Here is a 19,354-nt window from a genome sequence, read left to right on the forward strand (position 1 = left end):
GGTAACAGACATACCCGTTAAAATGTAACATCAATTCCATCAGGATATACCATTATCAGTGTTCACACATATAGAACAATAATGAGTAAAAAATATAGGCACACAGGGGTCTTCTAAACATTACAAATATATTCTTCTAAGAATACAGCCCTCAGAACTTAGCTAAATTTTGCCAGTGTGGTAATAATGGTGTGAATTTAAGAGTAGAAATGTAAACATGCAGTAAATTTCAAATAATTTTATTTTAAAATTGGCTAATTATAATTTTACTATAACAGCAAGACTGGTAAGCAGAGGCCATATCTTGAAAATAAGATTAGCACAAATATTTGCACAATAAATGAATTTTTCACAGAAATTCTACAACATAATCCTCAGGGTGTATCTCATCACTGCTACACTCAGCCCTTCCTATCTGTGGATTCTGCATCTACAGATTCTCCCAATCACAGATGGAAAATACAATATTGGAGAGATGCAGAATCTGTAAATACAGGAGGCCAACTGTGGGACTTGAGCATACAAAGATTTTAGTACCCACCTGGGTTCCTGGAACCAATCCACCCAGGATACAGTGGGACGACTGTAGTTGTAATCCTTCCAACTGCTAGGGCAAAGGAGTGAAAACATTAATTATCACCAAGTTCTCACAGTGTATTTCCTTGGACCATTAGCTAGAAAACTCCATGTAAGTTTATTTAGCTACCGGTCTGTTTTTAAATTCTTCTATGTATACCATACATTTCTGTTTAAACACATTGTTATATTATTAATTTTTTAGAATAAGACTTATATTAATTCAACAAATTTATAAAAAATATAACTGCAGAACACTACAATTTTCATGAAATTACAGAACAGAAGATACCTTGTTGGCCTTTTTAGAAAACTCTCTTTGGAGTAATAGGATAGTTATTCATTAGTAAACATAGGGAGATTGTTTCCAGGACTCCTCTTGGATACCAAAATCCTCAGACACTCCTGTCCCTTATATGAAATGGCACAACATTTATATATAACCTACGCATATGCTCTGTATACTTTAAATCATCTCTAGATTACTTACAATACCTAATACAATGCCTACACATCACTTCATTCAGGTGGACTCAGGTAGTACTTGGCACATAGCAAATTTGTTTTTCAGAACTTTAGAATTTTTTTTCCGAATATTTTATCTGAGATTGGTTGCATCCAGGGATGTGGAACCCACAAATTCAAAAAGCCATTTGTGTGTATGTATACATACAGCATGTGTATGCTGTGTTCCGATGGGGAAAGAGGTCATGAAGAAGTGACGCAAGTTTACTGAGTGAAGAAACACACAAATTTTATTTAGAAAATGAATGACCATGTTTGCAATAAACTCCCAAAATATCCGCCATAAGATGGCCATAATATTCTGATGATCAAGGAGCACACATATACAAAATTTATTGGATTACTGCAATTCTCAGAGGCACAAAACCTGACATGGTGTGATATAGTATATAATCAGTCACGGGGGGAAAAGAACATTAAGTCTTTAAAAAGGCTTAGGAAGACATAAACACTAAATCTTTCTGTTTTTCTACCTTCCTTTGGACAGTGTTATATTTCACTTTCTTCTTTGCAAAATGTTTCCAAATTCATTTGCTCAGGATTTATTTAAGATAATAAGTTAACAACTAACAGTTGTTTATGCTATATGCATATCATGCATGTCCTACTCGTTCAAGGACAAAATTAAAACAAGATCTTCTCTGTAAAGCAAATATATTTATTATGCACTTTCATATACACAGGGATTTTTTGAGTAATATCATACAAGGGATAAAATAAAACTTTTACAATGTGAAATTCAATGTACATTTTAGGCTATTTACATACCTCAAACCAAGGGAAAAATAAAAAGAAAGCATTTGTTTGCAACTACATTTGCTGAGAAGTGTAAATGGAGGACATTAAGCAAAACAAATATTTGCATAGCCAAAACAATATTGAGAAAAGTATTTACTTCTGTTTTTTAAGTATCAAACTATTTTTGGTGAGAATTCCAGTGAGGGTGGTGGTGAAAACAAAGAACAAAAATTATTGGCTGTACTTTGCAGTACACACTGATTTCAGGTCATTTTTCCTTCCAAAACCTTTCTTAGAAACATTCAGATTTTTATTTCATTACTGTATTTTTATCACTTTCCTTATTATAAACTCACGATATTTAGGGAATAGACACAGACGGAATGTTATAAAAATGTTATAAGCACATGCCATCATAGTTGTGTAGTGGCAACAGCTGATTTATAAAATTTAAAGATTTTAATTTCAAAAATATCTATTAAGGAGTTTTATATTTGGAGGACAATTTTTACTTTTTAATGGAGCAGAAGCCATTTTCATTTATAGTATTAAATCCCCCACAGAAACAAATAAGCAAGGCAGTGCATCTCCAGCACCCATCCTATCATCCTTATCCTAACTCAAAGTCATTTATGTTCTATTCCAAAACATAATTTACATAAAAACATCACGAGGAATACTTACTTTTGAAAATCGTATTTTTCCAATAGGTTCTCTTCCTACCAATTGCTTCAAGTGTATATAGTATGGATATGAAAACAGTTAGCTCTTTGAAAAACATAAATCCCTTATGCAATGTCATATCTTCGCCCTTTGGACACAAGGTGCAATTTTGTAAAAACAATAAAATTAAATAAATACAATTTCAATAATTCAAAGTTAATAGAAAAACTGGCAGCTTTCAGGGTTCTCTTTCTAAAGAAAAATACATGTAATAGAAATTAGAGCTTCATCCTCTACAGTAATGTAAATGTACTGTATTTGAGATATGAGTAAAGTTGGTTCTAATAATAGTATGTGTTCATATTTATTAATAGACTCATTAACACTTTTAAGGCTACTTTGCAAGAGTCCTATTAAGTGTATTTAATAAATGTCCCATAGGGACAAGAATTCAATACTTGAAACATTCACATTTGAGTTATTAATATTGCCATGTCACCTTAATATCAATTGAACTTATCAACTTATCTCGTAGTCCTCACTATGACTCATAGATGACAGACAAAATGAGTTTTGCTGACTTTAAAAAATAAAAGCAAGAAAAGCCTTACAATAAGATTCAAGTGAAACATTTATCATAATTATACATTTCTATTTCCACGAACAATGTATCACATGTGTCCTTCATATATGAAGATGACATTACTGACCTTTGTTATTAGGACATATTCTAAAGATTTTGTTCTAGAAGTAGCAATGGTTTTGTGCTGAATCTCCAAATTCTCTTTCCTCATTCCTCCTTATCAACAGTACATGAAAAGAACAGAATTTCTGGGTTCTATAAGATTAACAGGTCCATTCTAAGATCAAATCCACAACCTTGGCTTCTAAACTGTTATGACAACTTTTCCAACATATAAACGACCCATCTAAGCTACAGCTCCACTGATTTAAGAGTAAGGAGACTAAGGCTGTGGGACACATGCTCATTTGAACCAATTTTACCTTCCTTGTCATGAATTTCTCTCTTAACCCTGGCATCCAGCCCTCCTGCATGCAATTGTACAAAGAAGAAAACAGGAAAGAGTATGAGGATAGAAAAGTGCAAATCCATCACTATTAAGTAACAATAAAAAGTACACATGTGCTATGATTGACAGGTGAGTGGTGTCATCTGTGAAGGGCAGCACATTTTATATTCATCCAGAATATTCATCCAACCAAACCATTAAAATTAATCCAATTGATTTTGAGTGGGGCTATTTTGGTCATGCAGCAATTTACAAAATAGAAACCGCTGAGAAAGAAGCCAGCAAAATTAATTTATTTAGCCAGGAGGAAGAGGTCAGTTTAGTCAATGAATTATTCAGGGATCAAAAATCTACCCTTAGATAGACAGGTGCATTTCTCTCTGCACACACATGTGACTGAGGCATGGCTTTGTCCCTGAGAATTTTCATGCCTCAGGAATGATAGTCTGTCTTCTTAGAGGTGGAATGACAAAGTGAATGGAAGGTGAAATTGTATCCCAGCAGATGAAATAGGACTTTGTTCTGCCTATAGACTGGTTGGTTGGTTGTTCTGACATGTTTAGCCAGAGATGAGAAGAATTCTACTGGGAAAATCCAGATTTAAACTACTTAAAGCAGCTCCCTAAACTATTATATTTTTTTTAAACTGCCAAGAAATCATTTTTTCATTTCAATGTGATATTTATATAGAAACTGATTTTTATCCAATGCTGAAGGTGTAGTGAACATAGAACAGTTGCAAGATTTGTTTTATTGAGCAACGTCTTTAAAGATACAAGAAACAGGCCATACACTACAATGCAATGTGACTGAAACAGTATGTTTAAGTTTCTTTTGCCACAAAAAGAAAAAAAAATAAATACAAGGAACACTGCCTTTTCATATATATTTGATTATGGCACATGCACATTTTTTATCACATCTTAACTTAAAATACTCAAATTTTCTTTTCAGCTTTTATCAGGGAACTGCAGTATGTATCTGCATTTTTAAAAAGTGCTTATTCCTGTGTAGTGAATACAAAGCACACAAAATGAAATTTTTTAAGCACAGAGGGTTACATTGAGAAGGCAGCCTTACTATTTAGGCACATTACAGTAATTAAGGTAACTGTACTGCAGAGATCACATTCTTCATTTTTTTTGTTTTTTCAGCACATCAACAGGCATATGTTTCCATCCAGTAGCTGAAGAACCACTCCATCACAATGTCTTCTGTTTCACAGAATAGGAAACTAATGCAAAAGTTAAAAAAAAATTATTTTCTACATTGTATTATATAGCTACATATCATTTTAAAACTTTATATAATACATTTACCTCTATATATCTTTATCTATATATTTACCATGCAAAGCACAAAGCAGACTTAACTATTATTTAACTTATAAGCCACTTTTTAAATTCCACAAAATGTTTACCTTAATTCTGGTGTTTCATTTTTAATACTTATTTATATTTTGCCTTTAAAACAGATATCATGAGAGTTGAAAGGGTGCACCATCAGAACTAATTATTTTAAAAACGAATTGCATTTGGGGACTGAATGAAGTACTTTATTCAAATTATTTTTGAATGACATTTGGTCACCCCTAGATTCACATTGAAGGCTGTTTATTATTAGAAGATATGAGGAACTTATCTATAATAGTGTTTCACCTATTATATCCCTAAAATATATTTACAAAGACAGAAGCAGCAAAAAGAGTATATATAATTTTGTTAGAGGAAGAAAAATCATTAAGCAAAGTGGGATAAATATAGCTGCAGTGTAAGCTAGGAAAGACCCCTAATAAAATCTTCAGATTTATCTCCAATATAGGAAATGTGCTTCTGAAAAAGTATCTAAAATATAAAACTTACATACCTATTTTCCCACTAACATCCCCTATATTATTAATGAAGTATCCTTTGTTACAGGAAGGAGAAAAAAAATTTTTATTTAACAAATATGACTATTTTATCCAGGTATAAAGTGCCCTAAATACCAATACTGCAAAAACATCCATTTACCATTTTTCACGTCTATGCCTTATGTGTGAAAACATTACTTAGAAGAGTCTCAAGAGATCTGTCATCATAAAAACTACCTTCTTCTAAGTTTTTGACTTCTTTCTGAGTGAAAAGGAATGAAATTAATATTTACTATCTACTATGTGCTAGAGACATTATTGCATTCAAACCAAAAAGATGAGTTTGAAACAGCCCCTCCCTCTGACACCATCAAAATTCTTTTAAAAGGAGGACATAACTGAATAGGAAAGAATTCTTAATCTGGGATCCATAAGTAGTATATTCATTCATTCATTCATTAGTTCATTCACTTATTCAACAAATTTTTACTGGGAAACTACCATAGGTCCAAGCACTATTGCAAGTACATGAAATACAGTAGTGAACAGATAGAAAACCTTACCCTTACAAAGGTTGTATTTTTAGTTCAGAGGAGAAAAATAATAAAGAAAACATCTGAAGTATTTTAAATAGTAAGTGCTTTGGATAACATAATGCAGGCAAGGGGGAAAGGAGTGCTAGAGGCAGGAGGATTCTGATGTAAAGGGGTGATGAGGCAGGTCTGGCCCAGATGACATCTGAGTAGAGATTAACTGAGGGAATTGGCCTTGTGATCAGGGAAAAGAGCATTCCAAGTAGAGGGAACTATACTTTTGTTTTTTACTCTTTATGTTGACAAAATATTACCTTTTATAATGGTGTTTCCTTTTTATAGTTGAAGCTAGGGTCAGAACCTTCAATCTGAAGCTTCAGAGCTTGTTTAAGGCTTAATTCTGTCTCTGAGGAAGGGTATCCCTCCAACGCTTCCTGATGCCCTCTATCTTGCATTGTTCGTGGGACTGAAACCCTACCAAGAAAAACCTGGTTGCTCTGAAGATGATAATTTGGATTTGTCATTATTCCATTTCTCTTCTTCTGTTCCCCACTTTGTTGGTGAATAAGAAACTGCTGTTGAGATCGACCAATTTCCTGCTGAGCTGAAGGTATCATAATTTTGCATTGAGATTCTGCTGGCATTTGTTTAGGTGGTGCAGCAGTCCCGGATTTGGCTATAGGTCCTCTTCTATCAAACTGAGTCATTTCATATTCTAAAACCTTTGGCTGTGAAGAATTACTTTGTTTCACTTTTTTCCCAGCTGATCCAGACTTGGCAGAATTTTCTGATTTCCCCCCTTTATTTGCTTTAGTTGACTTCAAACTGGGCTTTACTTGACTCCACTCAAATTCACTACTTGGTGAATTATGACTCTGTCCTAAGGACTGTGTTGTGGAAGATGGGGAAACAATTGACTGTCGACTTCTACTGCGTGGCAATGAATGCTGCTGAATTTGTTCTGTAAATGACAAGTTATGAAAGCTATCAATTGGCACTGTTTGAGCCGTTGCTGTAGATGAAGTAGTTCTCAAAGATGAATTTTTTGAGCTTTTCAGGGAATTATTTGACAGTGATGACTTCTGCCGGTCAACTGTAGAATCTGGAGATTCTGAAGGAGAACTAAAAGCATGAGCAGGCCCATTAGGTAAACCACGTAACGAAGGCTGCATATCCCCTCCACCAGTACTACCAGAGCTATTTGATTTAATTGTTAATGACTGCACTTTTGAAGACAATGACTGTAGAGGTTTTTGCTCCATTGTGTGAACAGGAGATGGGGAACAGCCATTCAAACTAGATGCACCGTATTTTTCTAATAATTTAATTATCTGAGAATGTCCATTTTTGGCTGCAACACGCATAGCAGTGCGTCCAAATTGATCAGCATGGTTTGGATCAGCACCATGCTCTAATAAGACCTGCACAACATCAATGTGCCCTTCCTGGGCTGCAATACAGAGTGCAGTTGCACCTTGGTTACATGTATGGTCAACTACAGCACCATGCTCAATCAGAAGCTGAACCACTTTTACATGGCCCTGCCAGGCTGCAGACTGCAAAGCAGAGCGCTTTTCATTGTCTGCAGCATTGACGTCAGCATGGTATGCTATCAGGACCTGCACCATTTCCATATGGCCTTGCCAACAAGACACATGAAGTGCTGTCCTTCCTTCAGCATCACTTGCTTCTACGTTTGCACCATTTTCTAAAAAATATTCGGCCATTGTAAGCTGATTTTCTAAGGCCAAGATATAAAGTGTAGGCCGACCATCAGCATCTTTGCAGTTAACATCAGCACCATGGCTAAAAAGCAATTCAACAATGTCCCTGTGCCCTTCTAATGCAGCAACCCGCAGTGCGTTTCTTCCATCATAACCTCTTTGATCAATGTTGGATTTGTTTTCCAGTAATATTTGAACACAATCATAATGACCCTCTTGTGAAGCTAATATGAAAGGGATTCGTCCATCATTGTCAATCTCATTTGTTCTAGCACCTTGTTCAATAAGTGCTTCACATATCAATCTGTGCCCTTCAAAAGCTGCCATGTGCAAAGGTGTCCATCCAGCATCATCTCTGTGATTTTCATCTAACCCTCTATCCAGTAGAGTACGTACCACCTCAACATTTCCTTGTGCTGAAGCTATACTGAGGACTGTCCTACCTTCACTGTCAATACTATCCACAGCTGCACCCCAAAACAAAAGTGTATTTACAACTGATGCATGACCCATAGAAGCTGCTGCTAAGAGGGGTGTACGGCCATTGTTATCTGTGTGATCTACATCTGCTCCCCCTTCTAGAAGCAAGTCAACCACATCAACATGTCCTTCATAGGCAGCTACCAGCAGTGGAGTCATGCCATCTTTATCACAATGATCTACTTCAGCACCTCGATCAATTAAAAGGCTAACAACTGATGCGTGCCCTTTACTTGCAGGCACACAAAGTGCAGCTACAGAGAGTGCAGTCCTGCCATCAACATCCTCATGATTTACTTCTGCTCCATGGTCCAGTAGGTGTTCCACAATCTCTCTATGTCCCATGTATGCTGCTGCTATCAAAGCAGTTCTACCTTCATTATCAGCTTTGTTCACTTCAGCGCCATGTTGTAGCAAATTCAGTACAATATCCTCGTGTCCTCCCCATGCTGCTGCTCTCAAAGCTGTTCGGCTATCAGCATCTGCACAATCCACTTTTACGCCAGCATAAAGTAGTGCAGAAACTACCTCAGTATGGCCACCCCAAGCAGCAGATCTTAATGCTGTCCAACCATCTTGATCAGTATGATTAATATTTGCTCCACACCCAATCAAACAATTAACCACCTTAGTATGTCCTTGTCTAGCCGCTAGGGTGAGTGGTGTATGTCCATGAGCATCTTCTATCTCTAAATCTGCTCCCCTAGAGACAAGTAAATTGACTACATCAAGACTGCCACTATATGCAGCATTAGCCAATAATGTTCTCCCATTTGAATCACACTGATTTACTGAAGCTCCATTATCTAATAATGTCCGAATGGAATCCTCTCTTTCTAAGGCTTGTCGAACTATGCATGATGTGCGATCGTCTTCACTGTTGACATGAGCCCCAGCTTTAACCAACAGCTGTAGCACTTCTTGTTCCTTGGGTATCAAAGTAGAAAGGGAATCTCTGACAGGTGTACCATTCCATATCATCCACAGAGCTAACTCCGCTGTCTCTAATTGTAAGTTTGAGTTAATTAAGTGCAATGCAAATTCTTGTGCTTCCAATGGTGTTAAATTCTTGGCTTGACAGGTATAACTCATAGCCAACATTCTGTGTCCTTCTGCTGCATTACATAAATACTTCTGAGTACAGTGTTTCACATCCAGAAGCCACTCTGCAAAACTATAATGAAACAGTATTTTTGTATTTCCTAGTCCATCAACAAGAAGTTTGGAGAGGACATCTAACTTGCGTTGAAAATCTTCCAAAGTTAACGACATGTTTTTGGTCCATACTGCGTGATATAATTCCGTTATGGTCAAAGGTCGGCAGGCTGCAAGAATCACATTCAAAATAGGCTGAACCTTTGCAAATTGTTTTCTTACAAAAAGTCTTTGGCACAGCCAGAGATATAAACCATTTAGAGTTCCTGGGATGTCACGAATTTCTCTTAACATAATAAAATTTTCTACAACTCCATCTAAAACTCGTTCTAGGTAAAGAAAGCATCCACTGCTTTTAATGTGCAGTTGATTTAACATTTCTGCAGTTTCTTTTGTGAGGTGTTGTCGCAAAGCTTCTTCTTGATCTAAACGATGAAGAATGTACTGCTGAACATCCTTGACAATATATGCCTTCCGAAGGTCATCTAAACTTATTTTTCGAAAACCTAAAGAAGAGATAAAAAAGTAGATGTAATCAGTTGAAAAGGATTATAGAAGTACCATATCTTCAAAGAGAATGTCTTCAACATATAATAAACAAATAAATCAATTAATAAATTAATACTAATAAGCAGATCAATTAATACCTATTAGTATGTAAATCAGTTTTCTTTTCTTTCTGCAAAAACACACTGATGGCAGAAAAATTTCATTTTCCTACCTACAAATCGAACTACTTATTCCTTTAGTAGCTTGGTGCCTCTCTCAGCTCCATTGTAATAGATACTAATTAAGAAGCAGACAGTCTTACATAACCATAAAAGTACCCAGTTAACATCATCTGAACTCCCAAGTGATTGGGAAGAAAAGTTGCAGCAGACATAACAAGTAAGGTTTCTTTTTACAAAATCTCTTCCATATAAATAATTTATATATTTTCACCTATACACTTGAATATACACTAGCCTTAATTATGACTATTTACATCCAATTAGAATATCCAGTCATTGTCTTTAAACTACATTACTGTACATTTTATCAAACTAAAATAACTAAATCTCAGACCATCAATAAATAGCTTGAACCAATTAAGATCCAACTTTTTGGCTAAATTATGGTCAAAAAACTTCAGCACTGTAAAATAAATAATAAGATTTAAACCAACCTAAAATATACTAGCTATAGCTATTTTAAACTCATTTTAAGTTCTTTAAAGGAAGCCATAATTTCACTGTCTAAAGGCAGATGACATCATGATATACAGATATGAACTTATTAGACAATTGTGTATTCATCTTACAGAACAAAAAACTGCTAAGTGAATGAACTTACCAAGTCTCTAACATGACCAGATTTGCATTTTGAAGGAATATTCTAACATCTAAAGAAGAACTGGAGCAAGTCAAGACTAAAGGAAAAACAATTTTTAAAGAGGCTGTGATACACTCTAGATGAAAATCACTATGAGCCTGAACAGCCATGGTGGTGGCAGCAGTTGCAGCAGCAGCAGCAAAAATAACGTGATGGACTTGGGAATTTTTAATAAGAGCTAGATTACACAGTGTTTGGTGAATGTGGAGAAGTAAAGAGAGAAGGACGAGTTAAAACTGACACTAACTTGTGGCTCTGCCAACAGGACTGAAAAAGAGACCAGTGAAGGACAAATAATAGGTTTGGAGAAAAAGCTGATGAACTCAATTTTGTAATACTAAGCTTTAAGTATGTAGACAAAATGGACAGTTATTGAAAAATTAAAAACCTACCAAGAATAAAATATGAATAACAGTTGTCCTAATATAGCCCTTTGTATATAGATTCATATAGCCCTAAATCTATATAAAAATAGAATCTAATTTTACATATATACGTATACACACACAATTGATTATTAAATCCTCAACAGAAATAATTTCAAAAGATAAATTTCAATTGTGAAAAAGTCACTGCTCACCTAAGGAGGGTTTAAAACATACCTAGAAATTTACAGCAATCTATATTTACCAGTGATGTGAGATGATTTGCCTCCAAATCTTTTTCTGTGTGTCTATTTGCTTTTGTCTTTATCAATTCACTTTAAAATTTAAGTTAGATAAGGGAAATACCTAGTACATTGCTAATAAAATAAGTTACTTAAGAAATAATACTATTTTACATTATATAGTGTTTTAAAGTTTCTGAAGCAATGTAATACTTTACATTACTTTAATGTAATACTTTATATTACACTACTTGATTTACATGAAAGATAATACATTATGAATAAATATCTAAAATTAAAACCTAATTAACTAAGATGTCATGATTGGAACTTGAGATTATTAAGACAGAATCTCCACAGTAACAGGTAGGGTTCTACAGAAAGGAATAAAGGAGAGCAACATTTATTGAGAGTCAACTAAGGTAGCAGTTTAAGTATTCACTATTTATAAAACTTCCTTGTCTGTTAAGCCTGGGAGATAAATATTTCTATTTTAAAAAATGAGGAACCTAAAGCTCAGAAAGGCTAAATAAATTGCTCACAGTAACACAGCTAGAAAGTGATAAATTTTGATTGTTTTGTTTGACTTTGAAGTTTGCTCTTTTCATTAAGATAGGAACAAGAATAGAAAGCTGTGAAAGAAAACTCAAGTGTTTGACAGGGGAATGAAGAGGAGGGAGTAGGGACATAGGATTAATTCTATAAGAAAGTATAGAATTTCATAAAGAAAACTTACAGAGAATTTATAATTTAGAGACTAAATCTCCCCCCAATCTAAATACTTAATAATATGGATTTTAGATAGAAGAAATTATCATGTTCTTTACCAATGATGGTTATAATAGTTATCTGTTCATTAAAACAGAACTAAGAATATCTATTAATCAACAACTTAAATATCTTGAGCTATGGTACTGAAAATAATTACTTTTAAAAATTATAACTTCTGACTAATACACATGTAATCCTCTTATTATGAACACACACAATATATAGCTATCAAAGCACTTTTAAACATAAGATAGGGCTGAAAAATAATCAAAACTTCTAGGGGAATAAAAACATGACTTACTGAAATGATGGACCACCTACCTCCCTATTTCTTTTCTATTCTTACTTGAATAGAAGTATTTTTCTATTCTTTTCTATTCTTACTTGAACTTTTCTATTCTTACTTGAACTTTTCTATTCTTACTTGAAACATTTCTATTATTTTCTATCCTTGCTTGAATTATTTCTCAGGGTACCGCATTACGCAGTACTGGTGAAAACAGAGTGAAAGAGAAGACCTGTGCCAATATTTATAAATTGATGCTTACTGAAATTACTTATTATCATGAAGAATATATGAGGATAAGCAATACGAAAATAAAACCTAAAAATATAACAAGAAGTTTAAGCAAATGCCAGCATATTAATATACAAATAAAATATGTAGGCATTAAAATAGTCATTAAAGAGACAATATGGTGACACTGAAAGGTTTGTCAATGTTAAATTTAAAAAGCAGAAAATCAAATTGATATATAGCATGATCTCAACTAGGAAGGGAAACATATACAGAATTTAACACAACGTGTTAATAATAATTAAGCACTCTTATTATTATCTGGTGTAATATTTGTGTATGTTGTCATTTAAAATATGTTCTAAATGGAGCCTGTACTACTTTTATAATCAGATAAAATAAACACATAAATAATCTTTTAAAAATCTTGGAGGGTTAATTTTTTATGCACAAAATGTTTCGAAATAGGCTGCTATTTCTTTCAGTCCCATAACAAGGCCTAACAACGATCAGCCTATGAGAATACCCTAGTTGTAGTCAAAATTGTGCTTAGTGCCAAAGTCATTTTCATTAGATTAATCTGAAGCCATTAATGAAAATGCTACTGGTCAGTATAGTGAATACATCAGAAAAGTTATAAAAACTGTCTTTCCAAAAGCTTAATTCTCAGATATGAGTAGGTGAAGCCAATTTAGACATAGTAAAGATCTTAATGTTACTGGCTATGATGATACACTTGCAATTTTAATTTCAAATGCATACAACTAAAAACACATACATTTCAACTTAAAACGTAAGCAAAGACCAGAAAGATATGTGTAGGACATATAGAAGGAAAACTGGAAAATCTAAGGAGAAACTTGAATAAATGCACAGATATGCTATGTTTATGAGTAGAAAGAAAGCATATTTTAAACAGCAAATTCTTTCTTATCTAAATTGCAATTTTATCAAAATCTTAATAATTTTTTGGTTTATATCACTGACAGTTATAATTTAAAATATGCTATTACAACCTAGAGGAGCACAGGTAAAAATATATAATTTAAAATAATAATAATGATGGCAAAGAGGGCTGGGAAGTAATTGTGCAAGAAAATTACAAAAATTAAGCCAACATTTTATTTGCATAATAATGCTGACAGATAGTTTAGAAGAGCAGATGAATAGTTTAGAAATAGAGTAATAGTACACAGACATATCTATATGTACACACACCCAAACTTAATGTATGATGAAAAAAAATCACCAAGTAATTGTAAAGGAAGTCAATAAATTGCTGAGAAAATTTATGATTTTACAGATTATTCAAGTTAGAGCTTTATTTCATACCTTTTAGTAAAAAATAGTGTATATGGGCAAAATCATTAAAGGTAAAACTAAGAATACAGAATAGTAAAGCACAATACATTAGAGGTTACATATAATATACTTCAAAATAATTATTACAATTTAAAAAAGCTAAAGAAAATAGTTGCAAAGAATTGAAAAAATATCAAATACAAGCCCTGAAAATCAGTAAGAAAATAACTTTGACTTCCCAATGAAAACACAAAGGTCAGATAGCAGAATTTCATGGAAAAAAGGCAAATTGATGAAATAAGCATAAGGGAGAAGGGGTTCAACAGTAAACAAGAAGTACAAATAAACATAATAGAGTATTTTTCACATACCACATTGACAAATTAAAGAAAGACATAATTCAATACTGGTGCAAGTAAAAAGAAACCACCCAACACTTTCAGGTAGGAATATAATGATATATATCCTTTTGGAAAGCAATTTGATAATATGTATTAATAACTTTAGCAATATCCTTAAATTTTTACCTCAAAATTCCACATCTACCATGAACAGAGAGGTGGTCACGTTTATATGCAGCCCAACAATTTAATAATTAATATCCCAAAAAAAGAAGTAAATTTAACTGGAGTTCAAAATGTACATACTCTATAATCCAGCAATTACAAGTCTAGATTTATAACGTAAACTTTCAGCACATGTGCACAAGAATACATGAACAAATATGTTCATGAAGCATTTTTTGTAACAGCAAAAAACTGAAAATGATCTAAATGTCCATGAACAGGATAATGGAAAAATTAAAAGAGATTTATTGATGGGAAGGAGTACTATCTACCAATTAAAACCAATGAAATGGATTTATAATGAATATGGCTCAAAAATATTGTTGGCTAAAAAAAGAGAATCAAATAATAAGAATAATAGCAACGATATATTTCTGAAACACTTACTATGTATTAGGCATTGTCCTAAGTGCTTCATATGTAATTTGTCATTTAACCTTACAAAAATCCTATCAGAAAAGTAATATTATAATCCCCATTTCATAGATAAGGAAACAGAGGCACAGAGAATATAAATTGTGTAAAGTCACATGGCTAGTGAGTGGTAAAAGCTCAGATGGTGTACGGAGTGTTTCATTTATGTAAACTATAAACATACATAATATAAAATATGAGCTGAAAGCATATAAAATAAGTGAATAATACTGGTTTTCTCTAATGAGGAAAAGAAAGGAACGGTGACACAGACCAAAAGGGGCTTCTACTGTACCTATGCCTGACATACTAAATGCTACGTTAAGTGTTAGCTATTGTTATTTAAATTACTAAACTTTTACCAACTATATTTTTATCAATAACAACAAGAAAGAATGCCATATGTGGAAACCAAAAGTGCTGCCTTTAGTAGCAAGGGAATTGAAGACAGACAACCTGATAGAAGGAATAAAGCCGCTTACAGAAAATTATTTTAACAAACTAACAAGATTTCAACATACTGTAAAATGTATAGAACTACTCAAAAGTTATATGGCTAATTAATCATTAACTTAATTAATATATCTCCAATTACACTATATATCCTGTGATATGTCCTTGTTTTACACTTCTTTTATTTCCCACAAGACAAAGAGGAGTGTGTTAATCTAATAGGAGTAACCACAACTTTATTATGGTAGCAAATAAAGAAAAGTAAAACAAGTAAGAGAAAGAAAAAAAAAGAAACTCTGACAGTGTGCTTTTATATATTATATAGACTGTAATCTCAAACATCAGAAAAAGGTTTAAATTGATCATGATACAACAACATAACAAATGCAGCCCCAAGATGTATAGCAGCAAATATGGCATGAGATACTCCTAACTGTTACTAAAGCACTTAGGAAAAGAATCTTGAAAATAAGGTATGTTTAAATGATCTTAAAAACATGCTAAGGCTTTTTTATATAAATTTCAAAAGGCACAATTGAGAATAGCTGATAGAAGGAGCAAATGCAACACGCAGATGTTCAACTGCATACTTTTTCCTCTAAGAAACTAGTTCATTAATGAAAAGCATTTAAGGATGGCAGTAAGTAATTATGCTTACCAGTAAACATTTTAGTGACAGCCTTACTCTGCTTTCGGGCAGAACAGAGAAGCAATAGCCATGGTGGAAAGAACTCATGGTGACCAGCTAAAAGTGCTGCAACAGTCCCGGATAAGCTGGTAGACGTTTGTTCACCTTCAGTAATGTTACACCCTTCATCAACAGAATCAACAAGCAGGTATAGGCTTTGCTGGGGAGGCTTCATTCCCAGAAGAGGGAGTAGAACACACCTGTAAAACACATACACATGAGCATTTTGAATGTTAAGTGGCTATGATGTTAAGATTTATTATTCAAACATTAGAGTATTAATTATAAATTCTTTAAGAATAAAATAAGGTATTAGAACAAAAAATATTACACAAGTTTCAATTCCTTACTTTAAGTACAACATTGGTCCCAAATAGTTTGTATTTCCAATTACAGCATTTTGAACAATCAAGAGTATGTGGGTGTGTGGGTGTGTGTAATTCAGCATAATTAACAAAGGCATTCAGAACTGAAGAAAACTATATTTCAATATTCCCTTTCTGATTGTTTTGAGTCAGTGATAAAAAGTGTGATTTCCTTATGACAAAGCTAAAATGTGTTGCAGAGTGGAAAACAAAACAAACTCTGGGGATCACCTTAATAAAAAGCAAAATATCAAGAGTTCTGTAGTAGAAGTATTTTATCACCATTTTCCCACAAAATTACTGCAGTTTATACAAGCTCGTCTTCCACAAATTTTATTTTAAAAGACTGTACAAAGATGAACTATATTCTAGATCCCACTTGACATATTTTCAAACTTCAAAGTAAGAACAAAGTATTAGGCTTTACTCCATTAATTAATGCATTTCTTATGTGTGTAACTTATATTGCAGTTGAATATAACTTTTTCATAAATACAACACGCTCATTCATTTTCAACAAATATTTACTTGATGTGTGCTCTGGGGTCAATAAGGTGCTGAGCAGATACAACAGTGAAGAGGACATAATCCATCCAGTTATGCACACCAGAAACTTACAAATAATGTGTTCTAAAAGTGTGTTTTCTTAGTCTTTCAATATAATAGCCACCAAGATCTAATTTATCACCATGCAAGAATCAATATTTCTTTTTAAAAAATCTCAAATATCCTGTAACATCATCACTGTAGGCCAACCTACCTCAATTCTTCGTCTCTTTTACCTGGGCTACCCTAACAATCTACATGTCTCCAACAGCTCACCTCCTGTGAGTTTCTACTGCAGCCAGGGTCACTTCAAATGTTATTCCAGCCAGACTAGCCTTCTTTCAATGACTTCATGAGACACAATTACACGTGGGCCTTTTCATTTGCAGTTTCCTCTGCCTGGCATGCACTTCCCGTCTCTCTTCATGTAGTTTATCTTCAATTTTAAGTTGAGAGTAACCTTCTCAAGGTCAAATCCCTATTACATGCTTCCATAACGTCAAATACAGTAGTTCTTTTCCACTCCACTAACAAATTTGCAATTTTATATTTAATTATGTAGTGTCTTTTTAAAATTTTTCTTTAGCTGTAAGCATCAAGAGAGACTAAATTGGTTTTACTTATCAGTATACCCCTAGAACCTAGCATAGTGCCCACAGTAGAACCTAAAGACTTGACATTGTTGCAAGCTAGAATGGAAAATGAATTAACTTCAATGCACTGTTCTCAGTGCTATAAGAAAAAGCAGTAAAATTACTAACAAGATAAAAAGAAATGACCAACTTAAGTGCAGTAGGCAGGGAAGGAAGAGAATGTCAGAATAATATTCATATATTAGGTGCTCAAGATGAACTAAGTTTTGAGGAAACAATCATACTGCTACAGGAGGGTAGAGGGAAGGTGGGGTAATCCTGGCAAGGAACATGCTGAGTTTGGGAAAACCTACTCTATTGTATCTTAAACATATATTTTGTCCATTATGAGCACAAAGATGGCTGATGAAAAATCAGTAACACAGTCATATAGTACAATATATAGAGAACACAATATACTAGAATAATGTACATAATAAGTACCACTTCAGATATAGCACACAGGAAGCCATCTTAAGTTACTTTTGACAGGGAAAGTCTGGGGGAGAGGTCAGGGAAATTGGGAATTGAGGTTGGTAAGGTAATGAGCCAGGAGAAGGAGTTTAGTCAGGAGAAATAGCTGGGGGTAGGGGAGGACACACAGGAAAGAAAATCTAGTTGAGGCAACAGCACATGCAAAGGCTTAAAGAAGAGAAAGACCAGTGAAGTATGGAAGAAAGAATTATGAGAAGCATGAAAATGAGTAAATGCTGGCTATTATTATAAATTGTGGGCTTTGCTCTAAGGGTATTAAGAAGCCACTGAAATATTTTAAGCAGAAAATTGATATGTTTATATTGGAGTTTAGAAAGGTAACTGGTATATGTGAAGGAAAATCTGATGTAGGGTAAGTCTAGAAGGAAAGAGTGAGATATGAGGCCAATGCTTAGAACTTAGAAAAAAAAATCTCCATCCAGAACTACCACTATCACCAAGGCCATCACTGCCAACTTTAATTCAGTGCTCTATATGCTTTAAGTACTTCACACATCCATTAACTCATCTGATTCTCACATTAATTCTTTAAGGTGGGTACTATTATAATACTCATTTCCAGGAAAGGTAATCAAGGCACAAGAGGATCAGTCACTTGTTACTTTATAAGTGGTAAGAAAGGGATTCAAGTCCAAGGTCTGGTTCCAGAACCTACACAAGGGGGACCATCCATCCTGGTTTGCCTGGGACATTCCCAGTTTCAAGTACTGTGTCTCAGGACCCACCCCTGCCTCTTCCCAATCTCCTTCTCCCCTAGTCCTGGGCACATCATAGTGGGGGTCACCCTAGTCTCCACTCTTAGCCACTATGGTCCACTGACTAGCCATAACCAATATGAGAAAGTAAATTATAAATTAGTAGCAGTGGGGATAGCAAAAAGTAGACAGATTTGAAAGAAATTTGGTGAGTAATATTAATAGGATTTAGTGATTATCTCCTTTCTTTTGCCTATTCCAGGATATTTGCTCTTCTTTACCTAGTTTCTTATAGTGGAAATTGAAGTCATTTTTCATACTTTCCTTCTCCTCTAATATAATCCTTTAATGCTGTTAATTTCCCTCTAAGTATTTTCAGTATCATCCACTTAAAAATAATTTCCCTTTGATTTCTTCTTTAAAACATCCATTATTTAGAAGTGAGTTATATAGCTTTCAAATAATTGAGAATGTCCCAGTTATCTATATCTGTATTATCACAGTTTAATAGAATTGTATCAGATAACATGTTTTGTGTAACTTCCATAGCTTCAAATTCATTGTGACTTATTTTATGGCCCAGAGTATATCTATCCTAGCAAATGCTGTGTATGCACTTAAAAAGAATGCACATACTGTTGTTGCTGGGCAGACT

The 19,354-nt window shown here is 33.9% G+C and overlaps 1 protein-coding gene across 1 annotated transcript in view; it reads right to left on the reverse strand.

The window, feature by feature from the left end:
- Nucleotides 1–1,741: 1,741 nt before the first annotated feature.
- ANKRD50 (ankyrin repeat domain containing 50) overlaps nucleotides 1,742–19,354 on the reverse strand; it is a 47,664-nt gene continuing 30,051 nt past the window's right edge. Inside the window, exons 3-5 of the mRNA XM_004040370.5 lie at nucleotides 15,937–16,166; nucleotides 6,233–9,783; nucleotides 1,742–4,767 (exon numbers count right to left, since the gene is read on the reverse strand). Coding sequence (XP_004040418.5) covers nucleotides 6,236–9,783; nucleotides 15,937–16,166 — 3,778 coding nt within the window. The 3' untranslated portion in view covers nucleotides 1,742–4,767; nucleotides 6,233–6,235. The remainder of the gene's footprint in view (nucleotides 4,768–6,232; nucleotides 9,784–15,936; nucleotides 16,167–19,354) is intronic.

This window comes from Gorilla gorilla, chromosome 3 (genome assembly GCF_029281585.2).
Source record: "Gorilla gorilla gorilla isolate KB3781 chromosome 3, NHGRI_mGorGor1-v2.1_pri, whole genome shotgun sequence".
NCBI classification, from domain to species: domain Eukaryota; kingdom Metazoa; phylum Chordata; class Mammalia; order Primates; family Hominidae; genus Gorilla; species Gorilla gorilla.